This window comes from Haliotis rufescens, unplaced genomic scaffold (assembly GCF_023055435.1).
Source record: "Haliotis rufescens isolate VD_foot unplaced genomic scaffold, xgHalRufe1.0.p SCAF_14, whole genome shotgun sequence".
NCBI classification, from domain to species: domain Eukaryota; kingdom Metazoa; phylum Mollusca; class Gastropoda; order Lepetellida; family Haliotidae; genus Haliotis; species Haliotis rufescens.
Genome location: NW_025963824.1, coordinates 15,744,354 through 15,765,481, shown reverse-complemented (window position 1 = coordinate 15,765,481; position 21,128 = coordinate 15,744,354). Strand labels below are relative to the sequence as shown.

The window sequence follows — 21,128 nt, the reverse complement described above, 5'->3', positions numbered from 1 at the left end:
ACACCACCACACCAATCACACCAATCACACCACCACACCAATCACACCAATCACACCACCACCTCATCACACCCATCACACCACCACAGAATCGCACCACAACACCACAGCACATACGCACCACCACACCAATCACACCACCACAGCACATACGCACCACCACACCAATCACACCACCACACCATCGCACCACCACATCATCACACCCATCACATCATCACACACATCACACCACCATACCACCACACCCATCACACCACAACACCATCATACCACCACACCATCGCACCACCACACCATCACACCACCACACCATCACACCACCACATCATCACACCACCACATCATCACACCCATCACAACACCACACCCATCACAGCATTTCAGCATTACACCCATCACAGCACAACACCCATCACAGCACAACACCCATCACACCACAACACAACCACACCAATCACACCACACCACCCATCACACAAATCACACCACCACATAATCACACCATCACACCATCACACCATCACACCATCGCACCATCACATCATCACACCACGACACCGAACACACCACCTCACCATCACATTACCACACCCACCACACCACCACACCACCACACCACCACAGCATCACACCTATCACACCACCACACCAATCACAACACAACACAAACACACCCATCACACCATCACATCATCACATCACATCACACCACCACACAACCACACCTATCACACCACCACATCATCACACGTATCACACCCATAACACCACCACACCACCACACCACAAAACCCATCACACCACGACACCACCACACCATCACACAATTGCACCATCGCACCACCACACCCATCACACCACCACACCCATCACACTACCACACCATCATACCCATCACACCACCACACCCGTCACACCAATCACAACACCACACCAGTCACACCAATCACACCACCACACCATCATACCCATCACACCAGCACACCTTTATACCACCACACAATCACACCACCACACCTTCACACAACAACACCATCACATCATCACACCACAACACCATCACACCATTACACCATCACACCTCAACACCAATCACACCCACAACACCACCACATCTCCACACCTCCACACCACCACACCATCGCACCACCACACCATCACACCACCACACCCATCACAACACAACACAAACACACCCATCACACCATCACATCATCACATCACATCACACCACCACACAACCACACCTATCACACCACCACATCATCACACGTATCACACCCATAACACCACCACACCACCACATCACAAAACCCATCACACCACCACACCACCACACCATCACACAATTGCACCATCGCACCACCACACCATCACACCACCACACCCATCACACTACCACACCATCATACCCATCACACCACCACACCCGTCACACCAATCACAACACCACACCAGTCACACCAATCACACCACCACACCATCATACCCATCACACCAGCACACCTTTATACCACCACACAATCACACCACCACACCATCACACAACACCACCATCACATCATCACACCACAACATCATCACACCATTACACCATCACACCTCAATACCAATCACACCCACAACACCACCACATCCCCACACTTCCACACCACCACACCATCGCACTAACACACCCATCTCACTGCCACATCATCATACCCATCACACCACCACACCCATCACACCAATCACACCACCACACCACCACACCAATTACACCAATCGAACCACCACACCATCATACCCATCACACTACCACACCATCACACTATCACAATCACCACACCCACCACACCACCACACCAATCACACCATCACACCACACACCCATCACACCACCACACCCATCACATCTACACAGCACCACACCACCACACCCATCACACCACCACACCGTCACACCACCACACCAACGCACTACCACACAATCATACCACCACACCATCAAACCACCACACCATCACACCACCACACCATCGCACCACCACACCATCATATCACCACACCATCACACCACCACATCATAACACCACCACACCATCACGCCATCGCACCACCGCACCATCATACCTAGCACACCATCACACCATCACACCACCACACCCGTCACACCACCAAACCACCACACCACCACACCCATCACACCCAAAACACCATCATACCACCACACCATCACACCACAACACCATTATACCACCACACCATCACACCACAACACCTCCACACCATCATACCCATCACACCACCACAACATCACACCATCACACCATTACACCACCACACCCATCTCACCACCACACCACCACACTACCACACCACCATACCACCACACCCATCACACCACCACACCGCCACACCACCACACCATCACACTACCCACCACCATACCACCACACCCACCACACCACCACACCACCACACCATCACACCCATCACACCACCACACCCATCACAACACAACACAACCACACCCATCACACCATCACGCCAGCACATCACATCACACCACCACACAACCACACCTATCACACCACCACATCATCACACCAATCACACTCATAACACCACCACACCACCACACCACAAAACCCATCAGACCACCACACCACCACACCATCACAAAATTGCACCATCGCACCACCACACCAATCACACCACCACATCCAGCACACCCATAACACTACCACACCAACATACCCATCACACCCCCACACCCGTCACACCAATCACAACACCATACCAGTCACACCAATCACACCACCACACCATCATACCCAGCACACCTTTATACCACCACACAATCACACCACCACACCATCAGACAACACCACCATCACATCATCACACCACAACACCATCACACCATCACACCTCAACACCAATCACACCCACAACACCACCAAACCCCCACACCACCACACCACCACACCATCGCACCACCACACCCATCTCACTACCACATCATCATACCCATCACACCACCACACCCATCACACCAATCACACCACCACACCACGAAACCAATCACACCAATCGAACCACCACACCATCATACCTATAACACTACCACACCACCACACTATCACAATCACCACACCCACCACACCACCACACCCATCACACCATCACGCCACACATCCATCACACCACCACACCCATCACATCTACACAGCACCACGCCACCACACCACCACACCCATCACACCACCTCAGAATCATACCACCAAACCATCGCACTACCACACAATCATACCGCCACACCATCAAACCACCACACCATCACACCACCACACCATCGCACCACCACACCATCATATCACCACACCATCACACCACCACATCATCACACCACCACACCATCACGCCATCGCACCACCGCACCATTATACCCATCACACCATCACACCACCACACCCGTCACGCCACCAAACACCACACCACCACACCTATCACATCCAAAACACCATCATACCACCACACTATCACACCACAATACCATTATACCACCACACCATCACACCACAACACCTCCACACCATCATACCCAATTAACACCACCACAACATCACACCATCACACCATCGCGACACCACATCATCACACCTCCACCTCAGCACACCCATCACACCTCCACACCATCGCACGACCACTTCATCACACCAATCACACCACCACACCCATCACACCACCATATTCATCACACTACCACACCATCATACCCATCACACGACCAAGCCCATCACAACAATCACACCAATCACACCACCACACCATACCCATCACATCATCACACCATCGCACCACCACACCATCACACCCATCACACCACCACACCATCACACCAAAACACCATCACAACCACAACACCATCACACCACCACACCATTACACCACCACACCATCACACTACCACACTCAACGCACCACCACACCAATCACACCACCACACCAATGACACCCCCACCTCATCACACCCATCACACAACCACACCATCGCACCACAACACCACAGCAAATACTCACCACCACACCAATCACAGCTTGTGACCGTTTGTTTGTTGTTTAACGCCACAGTCAGCAATATTCCGGCTAAATGACGCCTAAATGATGTCAGTTACTGGATGGTCTGGTCCAGACGCGATTATTAGCAGACCGCTGTCATATAGCTGGAATATTGCTGAGTGCAGCGTTAAACCACAAACAAAACAAACAGAACTGGAATTGTTAATAATATAATTGGAACAAATAAAACAATTATGTTCTGATAGAGCTATTGCCGTTGCCAAGGGGCGTAGAACAATATACTAAAAACCCTAACTGACACTTGATCCTGAGTTGGAGATGGTCCCCAGAAAGCTAGGATTGTCGCACGAGGCAAGTCAGATACCAGAGGGTCGTATGGTCAGGCTCGGGTAGTGGTTGACTGCGTGTTATCTGTGCTTGTCTACTGACAACAATAACAGATACTTGTGTGTTGTGTCCAGAATCATTTATTAACAAGCCATTATTTCTAAAAACAGTATTAATTCACAAATACAAGCTAGGTAAACAAGAATGATTTTGAGTCTCTAACATGTCCCTGACATCCATGTTTGTCGTAAGAACCACTTAAGTGGATCAGGTGACAATATTGCGTGTCATCGTTCCACGTTGCTCTGGCACGTTGCTGTTGTTCATGCTTTCAGTCACTTCAGTTTGTCTGATTAAAATTCGAGTGTACTTAGAAAACCCAGACAAAGATGAACAGGTGCTGACCGAGGCGGTAACAAACTTTCACAAACTCTAATTTCCTTCATACTACCAAGCCTTTTATCAGATACATGTGGTCGTATGGTGATATAGGCTGTGTTCCCTTGGGGAAAGGCTGCTCTTTTTTTACTTGTGATGCTTAAGGAAACATGTTTTATCGATTAATTCTGATTTTCGCAGATACCGATCATGGTGTGCATGTTGGCCTGGACGACAAAGTCACAGAAGGGACGTTTGTGTGGGCCGACGGCACGGAACTGAGCAACAGCTTTTGGGCGCCACAACAACCTCACGGTTCAACTGCTGAAAATTGCGTGGCCGTGTTTATTGATGGTTTCCACGATGTGTCCTGTGCAGTCTCGATGTATTACATGTGTCGGAGTGACATTTAATCATTCATGTATGTGTGAGTTCATTGGCGCATGAACCTTTATGGTGTGATTTTTATTTGTTTACTCTAAAGCCTGAAGACATGTCCAAAATCTGGGGGTAAGACATTTAGGCAAGTAGTAAGCATCCCCATGGGCACCAGTCTTGCGAGTCTGTTTCTTTATGCACGTGAATCGGAATTTCTGCTCGGACTGGCAATCAAAACAAGGTAATTTGGCCAAGAAGTTTAACTTAAGCTTCAGGTATATCGATGATGTGATATCGTAAAACAACTATCAAATTCCCTTCCACTGATTTACCCACCTTAGCTAAATATAAGGGAGACGAGTGAGGCCGCCTAGTCTTTTTACATATTTAGATCTATGCATCAAAATTCGGAAAACGCTCTCCATAAAACTGTATGACAAGAGGGATGGCTTCAACTTTCCTATAGTCAACTTTCCCTCTTTGTCAAGTAATATTCCAGCAGCTCCAGCCTTTGGTGTTTACATCTCACAACTTCACGGGTCACTAGGTTCAGTGAAAAACGTTTATGATGCACTTGGGTTTATTTGAGCACAAACGCAAGCAATGGAATCACCTGGCGCAATGAGGTAGACCTGTATGGGTTTAACTTTTTAACGGATCATACATTATATGCTTTGTACAATGCTACAATGCACCGTTGATGTTTTTAATGTTGTATTAGTTACTTGTGTCCCCTGGTGATGTTGTGTCTGTTAAGACCTATGTCTCATGTTGATGTTGTGTTTAAGACTTATGTCTCTTGTTGATGTTGTGTTTAAAACTTATGTCTCTTGTTGATGTTGTGTCTGTTAAGACTTATGTCTCTTGTTGATGTTGTGTTTAAAACTTATGTCTCTTGTTGATGTTGTGTCTGTTAAGACTTATGTCTCTTGTTGATGTTGTGTTTAAAACTTATGTCTCTTGTTGATGTTTTGTCTGTTAAGACTTATGACTCTTGTTGATGTTGTGTTTAAGACTTATGTCTCTTGTTGATGTTGTGTTTCAAACTTATGTCTCTTGTTGATGTTGTGTCTGTTAAGACCTATGTCTCATGTTGATGTTGTGTCTGTTAAGACTTATGTCTCATGTTGATGTTGTGTTTAAGACTTATGTCTCTTGTTGATGTTGTGTCTGTTAAGACCTATGTCTCATGTTGATGTTGTGTCTGTTAAGACTTATGTCTCTTGTTGATGTAGTGTCTGTTAAGACTTATGTCTCATGTTGATGTTGTGTTTAAGACTTATGTCTCATGTGATGTTGTGTCTGTTAAGACCTATGTCTCATGTTGATGTTGTGTTTAAGACTTATGTCTCTTGTTGATGTAGTGTCTGTTGAGACCTATGTCTCTTGTTGATGTTGTGTTTAAGACCTATGTCTCATGTTGATGTTGTGTTTAAGACTTATGTCTCTTGTTGATGTAGTGTCTGTTGAGACCTATGTCTCTTGTTGATGTTGTGTTTAAGACCTATGTCTCATGTTGACGTTGTGTTTAAGACTTATGTCTCATGTTGATGTTGTGTTTAAGACCTATGTCTCCTGTTGATGTTGTGTCTGTTAAGACTTATGTCTCTTGTTGATGTAGTGTCTGTTAAGACTTATGTCTCATGTTGATGTTGTGTTTAAGACTTATGTCTCATGTGATGTTGTGTCTGTTAAGACCTATGTCTCATGTTGATGTTGTGTTTAAGACTTATGTCTCTTGTTGATGTCGTGTCTGTTAAGACCTATGTCTCTTGTTGATGTTGTGATGGAGACCTATGTCTCATGTTGATGTTGTGTCTGTTAAGACTTATGTCTCATGTTGATGTTGTGTTTAAGACCTATGTCTCATGTTGAAGTTGTGTCTGTTAAGACCTATGTCTCATGTTGATGTTGTGTCTGTTAAAACTTATGTCTCATGTTGATGTTGTGTCTGTTAAGACCTATGTCTCATGTTGATGTTGTGTCTGTTAAGACTTATGTCTCTTGTTGATGTAGTGTCTGTTAAGACCTATGTCTCATGTTGATGTTGTGTTTAAGACTTATGTCTCTTGTTGATGTTGTGTCTGTTAAGACCTATGTCTCATGTTGATGTTGTGTCTGTTAAGACTTATGTCTCTTGTTGATATAGTGTCTGTTAAGACTTATGTCTCATGTTGATGTTGTGTTTAAGACTTATGTCTCATGTGATGTTGTGTCTGTTAAGACCTATGTCTCATGTTGATGTTGTGTTTAAGACTTATGTCTCTTGTTGATGTAGTGTCTGTTAAGACTTATGTCTCTTGTTGATGTTGTGTCTGTTAAGACCTATGTCTCATGTTGAAGTTGTGTCTGTTAAGACTTATGTCTCTTGTTGATGTTGTGTCTGTTAAGACCTATGTCTCATGTTGATGTTGTGTCTGTTAAGACTTATGTCTCTTGTTGATGTTGTGTCTCTTAAGACCTATGTCTCATGTTGATGTTGTGTTTGAGACTTATGTCTCTTGTTGATCTTGTGTCTGTTAAGACTTATGTCTCATGTTGAAGTTGTGTCTGTTAAAACCTATGTCTAATGTTGAAGTTGTGTCTGTTAAGACTTATGTCTCTTGTTGATGTTGTGTTGGAGACTTATGTCTCCTGTTGAAGTTGTGTCTGTTAAGACTTATGTCTCATGTTGATGTTGTGTTTAAGACCTATGTCTCATGTTGAAGTTGTGTCTGTTAAGACTTATGTCTCCTGTTGATGTTGTGTTGGAGACTTATGTCTCCTGTTGATGTCGTGTCTGTAAAGACCTATGTGTCCTGTTCATGTTGTGTTGGAGACTTATGTCTCCTGTTGATGTTGTGTTGGAGACTTATGTCTCCTGTTGATGTTGTGTTGGAGACTTATGTCTCCCGTTGATGTTGAGTTTAAGACTTATGTCTCCTGTTGATGTCGTGTCTGTAAAGACCTATGTGTCCTGTTCATGTTGTATTTAAGACCTATGTCTCCTGTTGATGTTGTGTTGGAGACTTATGTCTCATGTTGATGTTGTATTTAAGACCTATGTCTCCTGTTGATGTTGTCTTTGAGACTTATGTCTACTGTTGATGTTGTGTTTAAGACTTATGTCTCATGTTGATATTGTGTCTGTTAAGACTTATGTCTCATGTTGATGTTGTGTCTGTTAAGACTTATGTCTCTTGTTGATGTTGTGTCTGTTAAGACTTATGTCTCATGTTGATGTTGTGTTGGAGACTTATGTCTCCCGTTGATGTTGAGTTTAAGACTTATGTCTCCTGTTGATGTCGTGTCTGTAAAGACCTATGTGTCCTGTTCATGTTGTGTTGGAGACTTATGTCTCATGTTGATGTTGTGTCTGTTAAGACTTATGTCTCTTGTTGATGTTGTGTCTGTTAAGACTTATGTCTCATGTTGATGTTCTGTTTAAGACTTATGTCTCTTGTTGATGTTGTGTTGGAGACTTATGTCTCCCGTTGATGTTGAGTTTAAGACTTATGTCTCCTGTTGATGTTGTGTTGGAGACTTATGTCTCCTGTTGATGTTGTGTTGGAGACTTATGTCTCCTGTTGATGTTGTGTTGGAGACTTATGTCTCCCGTTGATGTTGAGTTTAAGACTTATGTCTCCTGTTGATGTCGTGTCTGTAAAGACCTATGTGTCCTGTTCATGTTGTGTTGGAGACTTATGTCTCATGTTGATGTTGTGTCTGTTAAGACTTATGTCTCATGTTGAAGTTGTGTCTGTTAAGACCTATGTCTCATGTTGATGTTGTGTCTGTTAAGACTTATGTCTCTTGTTGATGTAGTGTCTGTTAAGACTTATGTCTCATGTTGATGTTGTGTTTAAGACTTATGTCTCTTGTTGATGTTGTGTCTGTTAAGACCTATGTCTCATGTTGATGTTGTGTCTGTTAAGACTTATGTCTCTTGTTGATATAGTGTCTGTTAAGACTTATGTCTCATGTTGATGTTGTGTTTAAGACTTGTGTCTCATGTGATGTTGTGTCTGTTAAGACCTATGTCTCATGTTGATGTTGTGTTTAAGACTTATGTCTCTTGTTGATGTAGTGTCTGTTAAGACTTATGTCTCATGTTGAAGTTGTGTCTGTTAAGACCTATGTCTCATGTTGATGTTGTGTCTGTTAAGACTTATGTCTCTTGTTGATGTAGTGTCTGTTAAGACTTATGTCTCATGTTGATGTTGTGTTTAAGACTGATGTCTCTTGTTGATGTTGTGTCTGTTAAGACCTATGTCTCATGTTGATGTTGTGTCTGTTAAGACTTATGTCTCTTGTTGATATAGTGTCTGTTAAGACTTATGTCTCATGTTGATGTTGTGTTTAAGACTTATGTCTCATGTGATGTTGTGTCTGTTAAGACCTATGTCTCATGTTGATGTTGTGTTTAAGACTTATGTCTCTTGTTGATGTAGTGTCTGTTAAGACTTATGTCTCTTGTTGATGTTGTGTCTGTTAAGACTTATGTCTCATGTTGATGTTGTGTCTGTTAAGACTTATGTCTCTTGTTGATGTTGTGTCTGTTAAGACCGATGTCTCATGTTGATGTTGTGTTTGAGACTTATGTCTCTTGTTGATCTTGTGTCTGTTAAGACCTATGTCTCATGTTGAAGTTGTGTCTGTTAAAACCTATGTCTAATGTTGAAGTTGTGTCTGTTAAGACTTATGTCTCCTGTTGATGTTGTGTTGGAGACTTATGTCTCTTGTTGATGTCGTGTCTGTTAAGACCTATGTCTCATGTTGAAGTTGTGTCTGTTAAGACTTATGTCTCCTGTTGATGTTGTGTTGGAGACTTATGTCTCCTGTTGATGTCGTGTCTGTAAAGACCTATGTCTCCTGTTGAAGTTGTGTCTGTTAAGACTTTTGTCTCCTGTTGATGTTGTGTTGGAGACTTATGTCTCCTGTTGATGTCGTGTCTGTAAAGACCTATGTCTCCTGTTGATGTTGTGTCTGTTAAGACCTATGTCTCATGTTGATGTAGTGTCTGTTAAGACCTATGTCTCATGTTGAAGTTGTGTCTGTTAAGACTTATGTCTCCTGTTGATGTTGTGTTGGAGACTTATGTCTCCTGTTGATGTCGTGTCTGTAAAGACCTATGTCTCCTGTTGATGTTGTGTCTGTTAAGACCTATGTCTCATGTTGATGTAGTGTCTGTTAAGACCTATGTCTCTTGTTGATGTTGTACTTAAGACCTATGTCTCATGTTGATATTGTGTCTGTTAAGACTTATGTCTCATGTTGATGTTGTGTCTGTTAAGACTTATGTCTCTTGTTGATGTTGTGTCTGTTAAGACTTATGTCTCATGTTGATGTTGTGTCTGTTAAGACTTATGTCTCTTGTTGATGTTGTGTCTGTTAAGACTTATGTCTCTTGTTGATGTTGTGTCTGTTAAGACTTATGTCTCTTGTTGATGTAGTGTCTGTTAAGACCTATGTCTCCTGTTGATGTCGTGTCTGTTAAGACCTATGTCTCTTGTTGATGTTGTGATGGAGACCTATGTCTCATGTTGATGTTGTGTTTAAGACCTATGTCTCATGTTGATGTTGTGTTTAAGACCTATGTCTCATGTTGAAGTTGTGTCTGTTAAGACCTATGTCTCATGTTGATGTTGTGTCTATTAAAACTTATGTCTCATGTTGATGTCGTGTCTGTTAAGACCTATGTCTCTTGTTGATGTTGTGATGGAGACCTATGTCTCATGTTGATGTTGTGTTTAAGACCTATGTCTCATGTTGATGTTGTGTTTAAGACCTATGTCTCATGTTGAAGTTGTGTCTGTTAAGACCTATGTCTCATGTTGATGTTGTGTCTATTAAAACTTATGTCTCATGTTGATGTAGTGTCTGTTAAGACTGATGTCTCTTGTTGATGTTGTGTCTGTTAAGACCTATGTCTCATGTTGATGTTGTGTCTGTTAAGACTTATGTCTCATGTTGATGTCGTGTCTGTTAAGACTTATGTCTCTTGTTGATGTTGTGTCTGTTAAGACCTATGTCTCCTGTTGATGTTGTATTTAAGACCTATGTCTCCTGTTAATGTTGTGTTTGAGACTTATGTCTACTGTTGATGTTGTGTTTAAGACTTATGTCTCATGTTGATGTTGTGTCTGTTAATACTTATGTCTCATGTTGATGTTGTGTCTGTTAATACTTATGTCTCATGTTGATGTTGTGTCTGTTAAGACTTATGTCTCTTGTTGATGTTGTGTCTGTTAAGACTTATGTCTCATGTTGATGTTGTGTCTATTAAAACTTATGTCTCATGTTGATGTTGTGTCTGTTAAGACCTATGTCTCCTGTTGATGTTGTATTTAAGACCTATGTCTCCTGTTGATGTTGTGTTGGAGACTTATGTCTCCTGTTGATGTTGTGTTTAAGACCTATGTCTCATATTGAAGTTGTGTCTGTTAAGACCTATGTCTCATGTTGATGTTGTGTCAGTTAAGACTTATGTCTCTTGTTGATGTTGTGTCTGTTAAGACCTATGTCTCATGTTGATGTTGTGTTTAAGACTTATGTCTCATGTGATGTTGTGTCTGTTAAGACTTATGTCTCATGTTGATGTTGTGTCTGTTAAGACTAATGTCTCTTGTTGATGTTGTGTCTGTTAAGACCTATGTCTCATGTTGATGTTGTGTTTAAGACTTATGTCTCATGTTGATGTTGTGTCTGTTAAGACTTATGTCTCCTGTTGATGTTGTGTTGGAGACTTATGTCTCCTGTTGATGTTGTGTTGGAGACTTATGTCTCCTGTTGATGTTGTATTTAAGACTTTTGTCTCCTGTTGATGTTGTGACTGTTAGAATGTACCCACCTCGATAGAAATAAACTCTTTTGGAAAATGAGTCCTTTTCACCTCTCAGTGAATGAATAGATGGTTATAGGTTAACTCGGCTTTGTAATAAAAAAATATCTGTAACGTCACAGCGTATCAGGTGGGAAGACTCGAAGTGTTTGAAGGCCCTCGCATCGTTGATGAAAGCTACGAGCATGACCCCGGTTCTATTACATGTTAATAATTGCACTTACATAGTGAATCTCCCACATTCACTGTGTTCAGCGCCCTATGCGAGGTGCACTGCTGGAGATTGAATACCACTCATCCACCGAACTGCGGAATAGTATATACATTAATTAGCTTCATTCAGCTGAAGGACATTTTAGTGACAGTACCGAGATTCAATAGACTTCACAGTATTGGTAGGTCAGTCTCGCTGACTTGGTTGATGCATGTCATCGTATACCAATTGCGAAGGTCGATGACCATGATATTAATCATATAGCTGGAATATACACTTACTTGTATGGAAAATTCAGTGTGCATCTTAACTGTTATTGAAGAAACACATAATTTATCTTCAAATGATCAAAACAGTGACATAATAACTACAGCTTTATTTCGGCTGTGGTTGTCTTAGAATAACATGAACAAAATTGTTTTTAATATAGCCATACTTATTGTTACTGATTACCCCGGTTAAAAAGGAAACAGTTTGTAACTTTATAGTAAATTTATGGTACCTAATAAAGTCGATATATTTTATTTAATACCATAGATACAAATATGAAAATTTTGAGCTCGATAGTCACATGTTGTCGGTGTACAAAAGCATTGAAAACTGTTCATTGTCATGTCACATAAGGCCACAAGGTTGCGGTGAACTCAGTATCTCGTATGGCCGTCCCGGGCAGTAATCACGGCTCTGCATCTCCTCGGCACTGACATGATAAGTGTACGAATTCTGTCCTGCGGAATTCAGCGACATGCTGCCTGTAACGCGATGGCCAGTTGTGGGTGTGTCTGTCTGCGGCGTGTTCAGACGTTGACGTACACGTCGATCGAGTTCATCCCAGAGGTGTTCGATTGGGTTGCGATCTGGAGATTTCGACGGCCTGGGCAAGACGTTGATGTTGGCATTATGAGTCTACCGTGACACGAGCTGTGTGCGGTGAAGCGTTGTCCTGTTGAAACAGCTCCCTCTGGCGGTCAATGATTGGAAGAAGGTCACGCTGAAGAATTTGATTCATGAAGCGATTTGCTGTCAAATTTCCCTGAACCACAACCAAGTCAGATCTCGTTATGTCATTTCCTCCATGTCATTTTTAAACAAGTGTCAAAACAATGCCTTTTAAGACAATGCATATTGACAATGGCTTCGTTTTGACGCACCGTTTGTCGAATATCAGGCCACCAACATTTTCCGATAACATATATCCAATTTATATACCGGAATTTTGTGTAGTCAGGTTCAATGAACTATATACTACCTATGCGTTTTTTGTTTTGAAGAGTGTATGAATGGTACAGAAATCAAAGTCATAAGCACCTAGGTATTACTTTACAAAGTAATTGTACATGGAAAATACACATTGACGATATTGGAAGGAAATGTTGTCCTCTGGTAAATTGTTTACGAAGTTATAAATATCGTCTCTCCCGAACTAACTTAGAAACTATGTACAAATCTTTTATTTTACCATTTTGATTATTGTTGTCATATTTGGGACAACAGTATTTATATACCTGATGTTTTGTGTCGTCAGAATCAATTAACTATATACTAACTGTGCGTATCTTCTTTCTTTTTTTTTTGTGGGGGGGGGGGGCGGTCGGGTAGCCTAGTGGTTAAAGCGTTCGCTCGTCACGCCGAAGACCCGGGTTCGATTCCCGACATGGGTACAATGTGTGAAGCCCATTTCAGGTGTCCCCCGCCGTGGTATTGCTGGAATATTGCTAAAAGCGGCGTAAAACCAAACTCACTCACTCACTTTTTTTTGAAGAGTGTAATATATTGGCAAATCAGTTGAGGCTGTTGAGTAGAGTGTAGTAATATACTTCAGTTTCAATAATTGTTTATTTCTCTTCAGTTGCATGAACAAGTCTGAAACAGATTGTGCTTTTCTAAATATAAACACCCTAGACACGACATCAACAAATTACAAAGTTAATAGTTTGTCCCTGTAAGTTTACAATCACTTGTTACAACATGTTACAGGAATCACACCAACCATCGTTATCGATATAGGCTAAACAATGAAGACGACTTCTGTGCCATGTGGGCTAGGGTGTGAACATATTCTGCAAACAACTGATAAGTGTGTACGTCTGGTTGAGCCCGTTCTGCATCAGGTGTGGTTTTAGGTAATCGCTTCAGTTACACCAACATTGAACAAGATATGAAGTATCCCGGATAACCACCTGTCCACGAATATAAAGCCTCAGTTACATTCTCGCACCATCCACACAGCGCGGCAAGACCGACCACCGGGAGAAACTTCACAATGAGACTCGCAACAGCATATGTGTTACTGTGCACACTGGTATCAGTTGTTGCAATTAGCTCTCCATGTCCACTGGGATTTGTGGAACACAACAACTCATGCTATTGGTTCTCCAAGGCATTGGCGAACTTTGTTGAGGCACGGGTAAGTTATCAACTCATGTGACAGGTAATTTCCTTGATTTTCATACCAATTCATTTCAATAAATATATACAAACTTTCCATTTCTTTATCCGAAGCAATGATAGGTTTGTAACTTGTTAGGTCACTATTGACATCAACACATTTCCGTTGACTTTCTTAACAATTTACTTGAGAATATTATTTTGAATTTGAGGTGCAGATTCTCGTGACAAAGTCGGCCCATTTAACTGGGGATGCCTTAAGGTTTATTGGAATTTGAAAACCACCGCCGCATTTTGTTTTGGAACTCTTCTGTGATTGGGAATCTTAAGGATAAGGTATCATGTATATCTCATTCATAGCATTGAATTGGAAACGTTTTGAGTAACTTTCGTTGAAGGTTAGGGTATCTGGAATGGCAGCTCTGGCTCCGTGTGTACTGGACTACTCCTGTGTTATCTTATATGTTTGTAAGAGCTAGCTCCCCGGATTTCAATTAAAAATGGTCATGTGTGGCTAAAATTAACTTTACCAGGGTCATTTTACTGGAAGTGCATAAAACCTTTTTCTTAAGGAAACTAAAGGCATTGTGTTTCCTATTTTAAATGTGTGTGGCATTTAGCTGGCGTTTTCCGAAATCGGAAGGGATGTTATTAACCACGAACTAACTGTAATTGTTTTATTGAGGTTGTTAGAAACGTTGAACCTTTTGGTTTCATCCTTATACTGCATTTGGCATAAGTTTTGCATATGTTTGGGCATAAGATTAGCTTTGTAATTAAGGTAGTTAGAGACAAAGGACTTTCTTTTTCAAAATTGTATTGCATTTGGCACGTGATGCCAAGAGAAAGTGATTGTAGCCATTTCTCTAAAGGAGTTAGATTGATTGGATTTTCTGTTTCAAAGTTGTACTGCATTTAGCATATGTTTACCAAAATACAAATGAGTTGTTTTACCAAACAGACGTGATGTGATTAAACTAAATCTGGAGGCACAGAACTTTGTTGTTCTACATTGCACTTCATTGAGGTAAAGATACCCCGGTGTTAGCAAAACATTGTATTTAGTGAGCTAGTGTTTATTCTTTATTTACAGGACATTAATCATCCCCACATACACAGGCCTGATTATATCTTTATCATATCAAGGTCGACAAAATCTCAAACGGTACCTGAACATTGTTTTCCTGGATTTCTTTCTGGACTAGGCACATGATTATATTTCATCACAAGCGAGGTGATAAGTCAGTTGGAGGGTGAGTCAGAAACATGTTTTTAGGACAGTGGCGTAACTACCATATAGACAAGTGCCTAAATTCGATTTTCAAGGTATTTTTCAAAAGCACAAAGGTCATTTTGTCCGCCTCTAGAGTGACTGCCATTTAGCAAAGGTAAGCAAGTATAGTTTACGTGGTCACATTGCATTGTCATAGCGTTACAGAATGCAGCCAGCAGCAGGCGTGAACAAGCACAAGTACGGAAACTGGTACCCTACTTATTTTCAGCATCTTCAGACTACTATTTCCTTCGTAATGATTACAGTTATCCTCGCAATTATCTCGATCGGCCCTTGCATATTGATCAGACCACAACACATATCGCATTTATCCGTTGTTGTATCCTGCCAAGAACCCACCAAAATGGCAAAGGCAGATATTGGTGGGGTAAGTTGTTACCTGATTTCGTAAACAGTTCATAACATATGTTTGTTTTTGGAATACTAAGTTTGGGGTATACTAAGGAAAAGGTTGGGATGGGATTGTTTCTGGTTTGAATATATACTGAACCGCAAAAGAAATGGATAGATATATGAGAAACCTTATTTGTCCAAACACTGTAGACATTCCTTGAGACATTAAAAAGATGAAACTTGGCAAAACTGATCATCAAGGTTGAAATTAAAGTGTCAAATGTTCTTAAAGTTAAACACAACACTAGTCTCTGAGAAAATGGCATCACAAGTCAGTATCTCGTGTGTCCGCCATTTGCAATGATGACTGCTGTGCAACGTTGATACATGGAATGGATGAGGCGGTTGATGAAGGCCACAGCCCACACTCTGAGGAACACCTAACGCAGTTCAGCTGCAGTTGTCAGCTTTGGTCGGACTTCATTCAGCCGTCTTTGAATCTCGTCCCACAGGTGCTCAATGGGATTTAAATCGGGACTGAGGGCAGGCCACTGCATGGTTCTGATGCCATTCTGCTGGAGAAAGTCTCTTGTTGCTCTCGCACTCTCAGCACGGGCCTTATCATGCTGAAACTCGTGGTTGGGGCGACGTGCCAAATTAGGTATGGTGTGTAGTGATCAATTTACCGAGCTGCTATGACACCATTGCCTCTCCCTGGACCGATGTTCTGGAAGACCACAGGGCCGACCCTCTGTGCAAGACCAATTCCACCCCAAACCATGATGCTCGGACCACCCAACGAGTCTCTCTCAACAACACAAGCATCCGAATAACGTTCCCCACGGCGGCGTCAGGCTCTGCCATCTGCTGTTTAGATACAGTAACGGCTCTCGTCTGAGAAGAGGACCCTTCTCCACTGCTGGTGGCGCCAATGCTGGTGCTGTGTTGCCCACTGACGACGGTCCCGGCGGTGACGTGGTGACAGAATGGGTCCTCGATGTGGCCTGTGACAATGGAGGTGTCTGCTCGTCAATCGTCGACGCATGGTGTCCGCACTAATGTGTCGCTGGTGTGTCTCCAGGTTCTGTCGAGCAGTTTCCGCAGCAGTAACAAAGCGATCTTGAAGATGTTGTCGCAAAATCTGACGATCCTGACGACGGGTGGTGACCCATATTCTTCCACTACGTGGTCGGTCATCTGTAGAGTTGGTGGTCTGGTACCGTTGCTGGAGCCTGTATATGGTCCTTACGTGGACTTGAAATGCATTGGCTACTTGCTGGGCGGTTTGTCCAGCTTGCAATAGTCTAAGGGCTTGGTGTCGCTAATTTCTTGTCAATCTTGGCACTTTGTAGCAATTCAATAACGAATGAATGTTATCCGATCTGGGTGGATTTTTATAGGGCAAGAAATGGGGGAACGCATGTGCATTTCAATTTGCACGGAACTCACGTGCATCGGGGTACCATGGCCGTTGCCGTGATGCGTTTGGGCGATCGGTTTTATTGTTATCTGCTTTGTTTTTTAATCATCAAATTTCATTTTTCCGGACAAGGTAATTTAAAATTTTAGAAACGATGACAGGATTTACCCAGACATTTTAATTACAACGTTTCATACAATTTTACTTGGGGTGACGTTTGTTTTGCGGTTCAGCAAAAGAAAGTAGGAGATCACCAATGTCTGGTAAGTGACCATTGTCAATCAGACTCGGTTGTCAGTAGACGCACATTGTTTTCTTGGAGCCAAACACCCAAAGATACTGTATTAAACACATTTAGAAAAGCATTACGGAAGCAACACTATTGATCATACGACGTTTGCAACGTGCTGGAAGTTTAGGTGTCACATGTATGTTGCAGACGGGCACACGTCAGAGCGCTGTTGCTCAAACGCTGCATGTCTCTCAACCTGTCATCTGCAGATTGTGTGCCCTACGCATTTAAGGTCGATGACTGACGCCTCTTGACGCCAAAGGGCAACAACTACATACCAGGACAGATTAGTCAGAACGATGACATCAAGAAATCGTTTGCAAACTGCCAATAAAATAAGGGACCGGTTGCAACAGGCAAATGGTTTAAGATTACTTTCCCATACGATGCAAAATCGTCCACACAGATGGCATTTCCGTGCACGACGTCCACGTGTCATCTCACAGAGCGTTGTACGGTACTGATCGTCAGCACTGGGATAAACGACGTCAGGATAATGTCATGTTTTCTGACGAATCGAGATTCACTCTCAACACGACCGAAGGCATCGATTTTGGAGACGTCCTAATGAGCGTTTTGTAGACGTAAACGTCGTACAGCATGACCGTGTTTTGGGTGGGTACATAGTTGTATGGGGTGGTATCACAATGACCTGCCGAGCTGCGCTCAATATTGTCTATGGAAGAGTCACAGGTCAGTACTATCGGGACAAAATCATTGCACCACTGGTTCGGACATTTTCACATGATGGGGAAGGTTTAACCTTTCGGGATGTAATGCGCTTGCTTATCTTGCCAATTTCTCCAGCAGCACAACACGCCATGTCATGCCATGGAATTCGTGCATGTCTGACCAACAAAGATTGTTTTACACGATATTAGTGACGTTGGCTGCAAAATGAATATTTCGAATTTGTCCCCGACCTTTTTAACGAGCAAGTGCGCCAACATCTCATCACGCCAACCCTTAAAACCCATAAGATCTGACTACCAACTCCGCAGCAGATATGGTTATACTTTTTCCATTTGCGAATACCTCATAAGTCAGAAGATATGTCTTGATGATTCTCACTATCCCCTACTATTTGGGCACAGTATATTTATAATCTCCCTTCTTCCATTTGATCATGTCTGTGGAGGTTGGGATACCATCGTGAATGAAGCAATGACACTTCATGCCAAATATCAGGATTAAAATGCCCATATGAATACATGTGTCTTTCCCGTCATTGTATATTCATGATTAGTCAAGCCAAACTCACCACACTCAATACCCAGTTGCAATGAATAGGCCCATATGGCATCATCGTCTACATTGACATTAGTTTATAGTGAGAGATAAACGTTATGCAGATTATCGATTCTGAAAATCATACTTTTCAAAACCAAAAGATAACATTTTCTGCACATTCCGTATTTATATTTATATATCAATTATTAGTAAATGTTCCCGAATGTCTTTATTCCATCAGCGATTTACTTCCAAATAATGGACGTCTTCATGTTGAAAGTAAATATAGTTTTAAATGTTGATGTGCTACTTTCAGTCCTTCTGTCAATCCTTTGGAAGTCACCTCGCTAAAGTGACCAGCAAAGTTGAAGATGACTTTGTCAGCGGCCATGCAGCCCGCCATGGAAAAGGTAAGTTAGAACAACATTAATATTGAGAGGAATAGCATCTCATACGTCATCATTGTTTATTCTTCCATGAATTTGGAATTTACTCGAGTCTGATTGGTCAATCAGAGGCTATTAAATCACAATAAACCCTGTCTGACTGAAACAGATGGTTTGACGGCCGCGGAAGCTAATATTCATAGAATAGTACTATTTACAGTTATTGTCGGTTGGCAGAATTTAAATAGTTATATCTACAGTTGCAGGTTACAAAATTCACAATTGCGGTTACAACAATATTCAAAGGATGTGTGGCTGCGCGTTCGGTTCCAAATTCAATTTAGAGCGGTTATCTACATGTAGCCTAGCTCTACATCGCCTAATTCAAGCACTTATTTATCTCCTAAATAGCAGGTGCACCCTACTTATCTCCAGGAGTTTCTTTTGATATCGAATACCTCAACGAGTGTTAATATCTTTGATATCAAAAGACACGAGGGTGAGATTTTAATAATCATCCAAAATCATTCTTCTTTTTCAGTTTTTAAACAATAATAAGTGTCTTAAGTGTAAAAAGTACTGCTAACAGCTTCACACGCAGAGCCATTATTGATGTCATTTCATTGTGACGCCATGGTAACCAATGACGTCACAATGGTCTGCAAAGCATTGTGAAGCAATTTCATTGCAGCGATATCTACAATGTTGATATCGCTTGATCTCACCGAAGCGATATCTCCAATGGGAGCCAGTTTTGGATGATAAATATCATTACTGTAACGGTTAAATGACACATCTACTTTCTATCTCAATAAAAAAGTTTATGCTTTTACGACACAGCTGTTACGTGTTATTGTGATCTACGCGAACGGCATTGAGATCCGAAATGTTTTAATACGAATCCATCCTCCCATCTTCTTCTTCATTGCAGCGGCGAACTACTGGCTTGGTGCCACCGACCTGAACGTAGAAGGAACATGGCTCTGGGAGGGCCAACAGGCCATGAATTACAGCAACTGGAGTAGGGACCAACCTGATAATTTTAGTGGGGGGGAACACTGTCTGCATATCAAACAGATACTTGAAAACTATCTGTGGAATGATGAAAAGTGTAATATGGCGGCGAACTTTATTTGTGAGAAGGAACTCTGAAGGTACATGTAGCTACCATCTCTGCCACACTTCGCAGCAAATGACGTAATAATGTTGAGAATTGAATAAAATGTTATTCGTCTTCACATTCTTTTGAACAGGCTAAACACCTGTGTCTTGGTATCAATATATGCTTTCCACGTTTCATAGCCGTCAACACAAATATTTTACCTTTCTGCAATCTCACACGAATATACATCACGTGTCGCAGCCTCTCTGAAATCATTGTGCTCAATAGGCCACACGCAGCACACCACCACACCCATCACACCACCACACCACAACACCCATCACACCACCACACCCACCACACCACCACGCCCACCACGACGACACACAACAACACCATCACACTAACCACACCACCACACCCGTCACACCACCACACCCATCACACCACCACACCCACCACACCACCACGCCCACCACGACGACACACAACAACACC

The 21,128-nt window shown here is 42.3% G+C and overlaps 1 protein-coding gene across 1 annotated transcript; it reads left to right on the top strand.

Moving 5' to 3' along the window:
* Window positions 1-14,389: 14,389 nt before the first annotated feature.
* Window positions 14,390-20,766, top strand: LOC125379131 (perlucin-like). The gene is made up of 3 exons (XM_048395061.1): window positions 14,390-14,592; window positions 19,459-19,552; window positions 20,460-20,766. Exons 1-3 carry the CDS (start codon window positions 14,449-14,451, stop codon window positions 20,678-20,680), a joined length of 459 nt encoding a protein of 152 aa, XP_048251018.1. The 5' UTR covers window positions 14,390-14,448; the 3' UTR covers window positions 20,681-20,766.
* The last annotated feature ends 362 nt before the right edge of the window (window positions 20,767-21,128 follow it).

Coding starts and splice junctions, on each gene's coding strand:
- LOC125379131 (XM_048395061.1), top strand. CDS start 14,449: ATGAGACTCGCAACAGCATATGTGTTACTGTGCACACTGGTATCAGTT. Junction 14,593..19,458: donor CGAACTTTGTTGAGGCACGG/GTAAGTTATCAA, acceptor TGCTACTTTCAG/TCCTTCTGTCAATCCTTTGG. Junction 19,553..20,459: donor TGCAGCCCGCCATGGAAAAG/GTAAGTTAGAAC, acceptor TCTTCATTGCAG/CGGCGAACTACTGGCTTGGT.